This window comes from Ananas comosus, linkage group 19, assembly GCF_001540865.1.
Source record: "Ananas comosus cultivar F153 linkage group 19, ASM154086v1, whole genome shotgun sequence".
In the NCBI taxonomy this organism is placed as follows: Eukaryota; Viridiplantae; Streptophyta; class Magnoliopsida; order Poales; family Bromeliaceae; genus Ananas; species Ananas comosus.
Genome location: NC_033639.1, coordinates 768,044 through 777,005, shown reverse-complemented (window position 1 = coordinate 777,005; position 8,962 = coordinate 768,044). Strand labels below are relative to the sequence as shown.

The window sequence follows — 8,962 nt, the reverse complement described above, 5'->3', positions numbered from 1 at the left end:
GCGTAGAGGCATTTTCGGCATAAAAAAATATTTTATAACGGAACCCTAACGGTAGGGAGTGAAGTCCACATTTTTCATTTTATAAGGGGATAAAGTGTAGATTTTTAAATATCAGAAAGAAAAAGTGAAAAAGCTAGTTATTACAGAAAGGTTTTCTATAATTTAGCCAATAATTTATCCCAAGCTATTCCAGAATAACCAAAGATAATAAAACTTCGACTAGAATAAAAATATCCCGACTAGAAAACATCCCATTTGGGAGAACAGCAGGAATAACTTTCCGCTTTATCCCCAAAGCAAACTAGGCCTAGGAGAACTTGAAGCGAGAGAATAGAGAGAAATGAGCAACAAACTGCAGCACCTTACAATCAACTTCGAAGGATAATACTCGGAAAAGCCGAAACTAATACAAGTAATAACTCCCATTTGATCACTCCACCACATTCAATATTAGCCTGATTTTCATTTCATCCCACCAAATGAGGCCACGCAGCTGCCGCGACAAGGGAGCCAAAATCGCCCCTGGTGGTGACTCAGATCATGCCAAAGCATTTGTATAAGCATCTTTGTTGCGCAGAGACTCGCGAAAATGGACACAGAAGCTCAGTTTCTTCTTTGCTTTCACATAACAATCAAGTCTAACAACAATTTAATTCAAAAAAAAAAAGGCACTATGCATCATTCGAACATCCCACAGCTATTTGCAACAATTTCTCAAATTGCAAGAATACCTTTCATCAAAAAAAAGAAAGAGCAAAGAATAAAAGGAACATTTTTAAGAAAAGCTGTTTGCTATATATCTGCAGAGTTAAGATAAGGGGTGAAGGTGCCGCTGGAACCTTACAACGAAAAGGCGCGATCAATCCGAGTCTTTAGTAGAATTCAATTTGCTTGGATCTATTTGATCAAGACGAATGAAAATTATACCAGGGTTCCCTTCCTCTTCGATCCAATTAATCGATTTTTTCTGCAGAAAGCTCTTGACCTGTTTGGAGCCACTTTCGCGAGTAAATTGGCAATTTTAAATTTCTTCTTTTAACGACATTCATATCACTTTGTACCGCATTCAATAAGAAAGCATCGCATAGAAAAGATAGCTTTTGCTTTAGCTGAAGTAAAATCCTATCCACTATGATAAAAAATCTTAATAAAATATGTAAATTCGTCAACTATAAGTTAAAAGTCATACCCTTTTGTTTATTTTTCCTTCCTTCCCATCTGCACCGTCGTTATCCACAGTAACTTTCAAGAACTGGAAACCTGAAGTAGAGCGAGACAACAAATCATCATCTTATCACGTAGGAATATTGAAATTTAAAAGAAATATATTCTCCTACAAAACTAACAATCTACATATGTATGTCCATATAAGTCCCGATTTTTATTTATACCCTGTAGAAACTTAAAACTTCTTGAAGTATATAGCCTCATACTTGCAGCAGATGCACCGCTTTTAAAAGACATCTTTCTAATGAAAATTTTCCAACTTCCTCCCTTGAGCCGACTTACTCAACTAAAGGCCATTTTGTAAGAAACTGCAGTCTTGCTGGTATACACAAATTAAGATTTTGTAGGGGAATATCAAATTACAGAAGCATCCATTAACTTGCAAGAATATGGACTTACCAGGAATATTAGCCAATTTAGTAAGATGCATTTCCAACGTTCGCACCGCCTCCTTTGGTAGATGGGAACTCAGATTAAGAGGCAGATCTTGTCTAATTTCAGTATTTCTGCTATGAAATTAACTTTGTAAACAAAATTTTGCTTGAACAAATCATAATGATCTAGAAGCTAAAAAAGATGGAAAAGAGGAGTAGAACATGCGCTTGCCTCGCTTTAACAATTTCCTTAGCAGACTTTTCGTCAGCTTCTCTGGCCAGCTGGTAATGGTATTTCCCCTAGAGGTCCATGAAAATTATCAAGTTGGTGAATTGCATTCAGTTAAAAATGTAATATTTGATGTAAGTGCTGGTAACACAAAACTATATGGTAATAACTGCAGTCATTTTGATAAGACGAAAAAAATACCATAACTCTAAACTGTAAAACTAAAATTCCACAAAGTAGCATCAATCAAGTTAAACAAGAACAAAATAGCAAAGCAGAAGTGCAAATCTAAGCCAATTCATAGGAGGTAAGTAATATTATTTGCTTTATTAATTATAAATGTAAGATAAAAAGAAATTCCACGCCCCAGAGTTATTATAAATCTTACTTGTTCTAGAAGATAGTTAGCTTGTTGGCGATCACCCTTAGTAAAAGTATCTGCAGCCTGTAACAATGCAACCACCATGTAATTAGCTTTTCATTAACTAATCAAAAAAGAAAAGAAATATGAAGAAAAAAAAATCGCTTGTTTATGATATGAGATATTCTATGATATGAAATATCCCTATACAAAAATATATTTGGCAGAAGTAGGGACATTCTAGGTAAAATTGTACAAATCTGGCTGTCTATAAGTCATGGAAGATGCCCCCTTACAGATTCATAATATGCCTTCATTGTATCCCACTGCTGTTTCGCAGCTTTGCGGAGGGTCTGATAATCATCCTCTTCAACATGAACTAGAATCAAGAAGAAATATGTACAGAATAGAAAATTAGATTTTGCATGAGTTTGATAAATCCCCATTACATCTATAAAGAGGTAAGATGATCGTTAAAAGTCTTGTGTACTATGCAATTTGTATTTACATAGTTGCATTATTTCTAATATACAGAACCCTTGAGGATATACAATTATGGGACCTTCTGGTAAACCCATCGCTAACGCCTCCCCCCTCTAGTCACCTCCTCCCTCTTTGGTTAATACTCCGCGTGCAAATGAGCAAAGGGAGGAATGGGAAGGGGAAGAGAAAGGGAAATAAACGAAATTTCAGGAATTATTGTATTTTTATCTGATTTCATGATTTTCTGCAACATAATCTGAAAAAAGAGGACAAAATGGCAAGCATTTCAAGCGTCATTGATTTCCAAAAACTTGGGCAGGTAAAGTGATTTTCAAAGGGTTTTTCATATTATCAGAAGATTAGTTATGATTTAAAGAATCCCAGGCTCTTGATCATCAATCCTTGTTGCAACTCTCCTGAAAAACAAAAGAGAAAAACTTTGCAATTTATGTAAAAAAAACATTACCATTGTCTTTGACCTTTTCCTTTGATATTTCAATTGAACCTAATGAATTAACAAGCTCTAAAGGTTCTCTGACGACTTTCCGTCCCATGAATCTTGGTCTGCTCAGACCTACTTCATGGCGTTTTTGTTCTGGTTTCTCTTCTGACCTCTCAGCAACAGTAAACAATGATTCCAAAACTTCTCTTGGGAGATTAGATTTTTCTTTTTGCATATCTGGAACTTCTTCACCATCTCTGCATTAGAAAGCTATTAACATAAGCAACCTAAAATATACGTAAACATTAGCTTTCTATTGAAAAAAAAAAACACTAAAGCTTTCTTTATTTTGGATTGATAGCCTCTCAAGATTTGCCTGTTTTGAGTTGAGTTATTTATGTCATGTGAATTGGGGCTCTCATGAACAGCTCCATTAGCCACTGGTCATTTAAGTGTTAATGGAATCCACACTTTGCCAGCTAAAAAGCAGCCAAAACCGTTAGTTCTACTGGAATTCAGAAATCAATTGATAGAAATAACTCAAATCAGTACAAGCAATAGTTGAGGGGTCAATAGAAAGTAGAAACAAATAAAATTTCGGGTGCTATCTCAAATGGCCTATCAGTAAGAGGATCTTCGTACATATTTACCTAAACCAAACATGCAATTTATTATGCCAACATGCTTAAAGAACAGTATTAGGGGAAAAAAGGGGAGAAAAGGAAAATGCATAAAGCCTTACAATCTAATCAGCAACCATACCTCCAGTTCTGACGAGATTGTGGAAGACTTTCCTCAGAGAGAGAAGATTCTACTGTTAAGCATTTCTCTGCAGGCTAATAAAATGTATAGTGGCAAGTGTTATAATATGATTCAGATTAAGCAGAGTAGGACAAAGCTAAATACCGTAACTTTGTTATCATAAGATAACATTTCACAAAAATAGGTTTGTTATTCATTCAGATGAATGTATCGATATTAGACAAAATCTTCTCTATTAAAATGGAGAAAATTCGTAAAAAAAAAACTTGCTTTACTTGACAATTTAACATGATGTCAGTTATCAGTTGCAAGACTTACTTCTTGTACCATTTTATAGTCAACTGTCTTTTCCTTCTCCACTGTTTTCGTAGATAAAGCCAATAGCTTCTCCATGCTCTATGTAATCAACAACAACAACATCAACAACAACAACAACAAAAAAGGAAGACTATTACTTACTGGTGCTCAAATATATTTCAAGAGGGTAACAATATATAAAGCATCTTAATACTATCAGTAAGAGCCATCTGCTTTTTCCTAGGATAAAAACTTGATCAGGTATACTCATGACTAAAATGAAATTCAATAAATAAACATTTTGAAGAATATATTGTATGGCCATTTGATCCAATCTACAAGGTTCTTCTGCTAAAATGAGAAAAAGCATTAAGTCTGTTGAAATTGGAAAGTGTAATTGCCTTCCCAATGGACAATTCGATTTTTTCCAGCTCTGAAATAAAAAGTCTGCAATTTCCTCAAAATAACTCATATTGAATACATAAATGTCTGGATTAAGCTAGAGGCAATTGATACAAGTTAGAAATCCAACTGCAGTGATAATTAGATGATACTTGAGAGTCAAATACAATAATGAGATGATGACTAGCTAAGTGAAACATTTGTTGGACATCTGCTATTTACATCCAACTGATTCACAGTGGAGCGGCTGACATGCCACAGGCATTTTTGTTACTTCCGTACCAACAGAATGCGGGTTCCGATAATGTTATTGATGCTTACAGAGGAAAATTTTTCTGCAAGTTAATTCAATTAAAGAAAATTCCCAATTTCTTTATGTTATTTCCTGCCAGAAAAGTAGATGGGCTGCTTAAGATATAGGTAACTGGGTGACAATTTAAAACTCCAATTGTGCTGATCTTATTAGAGGTTTTTTTTTTTTTGAGTTAACTTATCCAAGCCTGGATTAGAACTACGAGATGGAGCAGGAAAGTTAGAGAAGAAATTGAGTGTAAAAACAGTTTATGAAAATATATGTGAAAAGGGTAAAAAGGTTGTTTTATTATAAATTTAGAGAGTTGTGTAGAGACAAAGTGAGGGAAAAAGGAAAGTGAGAGGTATCTGGTTTTGGTTGGTCAAGCTCTCCCTCACTCTCTCCCCCTCCCTCCCCTCTAGCACTCCTCTCACTCCTCTTATCTTCCTAGAAAACAACAGAATTTGCCGTGTAAAGATAGTAAATGCAACTCTTCTAGCTCCTCAAATGAACCGTGTAAAGATAGTAAATGCATACATGGGCACACCAATCTTTAGGATTTGAGTGTTAATCCCTATAAATAGCTCTATTTAAAGAGACCATGGTAATTGTTACTCCAATAGCAATCCAGATCATCTCAGTACTTGAAATTAAGCCCATAAAAAATAAACAGAAAAAACATTTTCAACAAATATAATAATAAATACGAAACAACTAAAGATATTGTTTATTCTTCTTAATCATTTTTTTACCAATAACAGATAAATGAGAAATTGATTGCAAAGCATTATTCATATATATTCTTCAAGAAAGGCAATAGAGGCACCTTCTTAATGTCGTATCCACAGCAACCTGCAAAATATTTGTAAACCAGTTAAACTGTTGCTCATTAATGTGACAATATACAAGAGGCCTCTTAAAATGTATAAGGTGACAGGTAGTGATCATGTTGGATCTTTGCATTTAACAAGTAAAGTATTGAGGAAAAACAAAAGAAAGGCCACAAAAAAGTAGATGACTCCCTGGATATATCATGATTAGCACTTTATCTCCCTCGATAATCAAGACCTAGAAAACCCTTGATTCATTAGGAAATCCTGCACTTCAGACTGCTAGCATTAACTAAAATTAGGGGTTATCTACAGATCCTGATTGCAAAGAGAAGTGCAAATGGCAATACAGCCAGGGGGTTAACAGCATTTCAGGCGAATGAATGAAAATGCAACATGGCAGCATGAAAGAATGACAAAATTACATGAAGAATCAGTCCAGCCAGGGGGTTATCAGCATTTCAGGCGAATGAATGAAAATGCAACATGGCAGCATGAAAGAATGAGAAAATTACATGAAGAATCAGTCCAAGTGGAGAAGAACTTCTAAAGCAATAAGACTTTGCTGCCATCAACAAAAAGCTCTACATATTCAATTTGTTTAAAAATGATAAATTTGAACAACAGATAAGAAATAAAATGATAGTTACCAAGAACTTCTCGAATCTCATCTATGCTGAGTTTATACCCGTCTCCGAGCATTGAAAATAGAAACTCCTCCGTCTCACCAACATCATCTTTTATGGCATGTTTCATGTCAAAACCGCTCGTTGTTGATCCCTCTACTATAATCTTAAGTGGTTTAGTTGTACCAGCTAATCCATCCGTAGAAGAGGAGGTCGATTTATATGTTTTGCCTAAGACACTGGAAACAGTCCCTGTTGAAGCACTAAATTTTCTTTGTTTTGAATCTCTTGATCCCTTCGGATACTTGTTTATAATTGTTGCATTTTGAATTTCCTCAGATTGAGAAATTTTACTCTCACAATTTTCTTCATGATTTACAGCACGAGATTTGGCCTCTTCAAGATTGTAGAGAATATCACCGGCCCTGTTAACATCTCCTTTGGCTGTGCAATAAGCAGATGCTATCTCTTCAAGCGAACAGCATGAACCAAAAGCATCAAACAAAGACTCCAGTGCTCGCGTCTCATCATCACGCTCCATTTAATTGATGTAGTATGTCACATGAAGCTTCTGACAAGATTAAGAATGGGGAACCTGCCAAAAAAAAGGTAGAAACTAAGCTTCCGCAAGTTACCAAAATTTGTATTATAATGAATTGCAAATTATTAATAATAATAATTTGTGGAAGAGCATGATACTGAATAACGCATACGCCAGTAAGCGAACAACTACGATAATCCTTATTGTGAACGTTGAACGAAGAAAAGTAAACAGAAACGTAATTGAGAGATCTGTCTCCCTTGAGTTAGAGCTAATTCTTATTGTTTCATTTCAATTCTAATGAGACAATAATTTTACTGTTTTCGAACTTCATTATGTATGTTAAGAAAGCACTTCATGCCCAGTCCAATCACCATGAAAAGCCACTAGCAGAGTAAACAAAATACAAACATTGCTCATTCACTCTAATCTAAATATCTTGAACCAAATCATTCAATTGCCAAACTCAAAGTGATTAAATGAATCAACAAAATGCCTCAAAACGAAGCCATTTCTGCTACGAGCAATTCAACTCAGCCTACATCACTTAGGTATCATAAATAGAAATGAATTCAAGAATTATCAAAGTGTCATTAAGCAGAAAAAATACCCAAGGGAAAAGCTGAAGTCATTTTCCATTCACAATAGCACTGGCCCAAACAACACACACACACAAAACACAACATAAAAGAAGATAAAACGCCTGGGGTGTAGAGGATGTATTACACGACAACTACTACTCAAGATTCATTTTGGTCACTAAACTTTGATTCATTGTATGAGAGGACTGACACTGTCTAATAGTTCCGATCTCAGTCCGGCGAACTTCGATTCCGAATCTTTGAATTTGCATTTTCAGTGTACTGTGACAAAAGTTTCCCACTCATCCATAATTAATGGATTTGGCAAAAGTAACTTGGCATATTGACTCATAATTTCCCTCATTCTATCTTGGGATCACAAGTCGACTTTGTGATCAAGATTGAAACAATGCAACAGTTGAAGCCACTTATTGTAAAACCCAAAGATTAGGAACTCAAGTGAAACCAAATCAACAGTTTAGGGACCAATGATGTATTTAATCTAATGCATCTTGTTCTAAACATCATTTGAATCTCCAAGAACAAGACCATCCGATCCTCACAACTACTTAGAATAGACAAGATAATCAACCACTGCGATCGAATTGCTCGTCGACATAGCGCCCCACCCCATTCCCCACAAAACATGGAGAACGACCTCAATATCACGCATTAAACAACCAAAATCCATCGGAAACAATGCGAATAACCGATTATTTGTCGTAATAAACGCCGTTAAATCACGACATTACCAAAATCGAAGAACATACTGATCAAGAAGAGGTTACACCGAAATCGTCATGCGCGAGGAGATGAAGAGAATGAGAAATGAGGGAGAGATTAGGTTTAGGAGAGAGAGAGAGAGAGAGTGGGAGCTTACCTTGGGGCTTCGTCAATGGCGAGAGAGAGAGAGAGAGAGAGAGAGAGAGAGGAGTGGAGTGGGTCGATTGCTTAGGAAGTGTGCGTTGAAAGGAAGCAGCACAGGGTCACAGAGAAAGGGTGAGTGGGAATTTCCCGTTATGGGATGTTTTTTTTTTTTTTTTTGTTTGGAAAACTTCAAAAACCCCTATGTCGTTTCATAAGTTATCACTTTAATACCCTATAATTTAAAATGTATCAAATTAGTACCATATGGTTTTTTACTTTATCACTTTAGTACTATATAGTTTAAAGCATATCAAGTTAGTACCCTGTGGTTTTGCATTTTATCACTTTAGTACCCTGTGGTTTTAATATTGTATCGAGTTAGTACCCTGTGATTTTTAAACCAGAGGGTACTAAAATGATAAAGTGAGAAACCACATGATACTAAAGTGATAAAGTGCAAAACCACAGGGTACTAACTTGATACACTTTAAACCACAGTGTACTAAAGTGATAAAGTGAAAAACCATAGGGTACTTACTTGATACATTTTAAACTATAGAGTACTAAAGTGATAAGTATGAAACCACAAGAGGCGTTTTTGAAATTTCCCCCCTTTTTTTTTGAGATAATTAACTATATATCCCTAAA

At 35.4% G+C, this 8,962-nt stretch overlaps 1 protein-coding gene across 1 annotated transcript; it reads right to left on the bottom strand.

The window, feature by feature from the left end:
• On the bottom strand, window positions 591-8,446 carry LOC109725272 (putative nuclear RNA export factor SDE5). The gene is made up of 12 exons (XM_020254392.1): window positions 8,328-8,446; window positions 6,350-6,920; window positions 5,696-5,721; window positions 4,197-4,274; window positions 3,879-3,952; window positions 3,141-3,373; window positions 2,488-2,570; window positions 2,219-2,275; window positions 1,834-1,901; window positions 1,627-1,733; window positions 1,190-1,260; window positions 591-985 (listed from the first exon to the last, which is right to left on the bottom strand). Exons 2-12 carry the CDS (start codon window positions 6,864-6,866, stop codon window positions 860-862), a joined length of 1,440 nt encoding a protein of 479 aa, XP_020109981.1. The 5' UTR covers window positions 6,867-6,920; window positions 8,328-8,446; the 3' UTR covers window positions 591-859.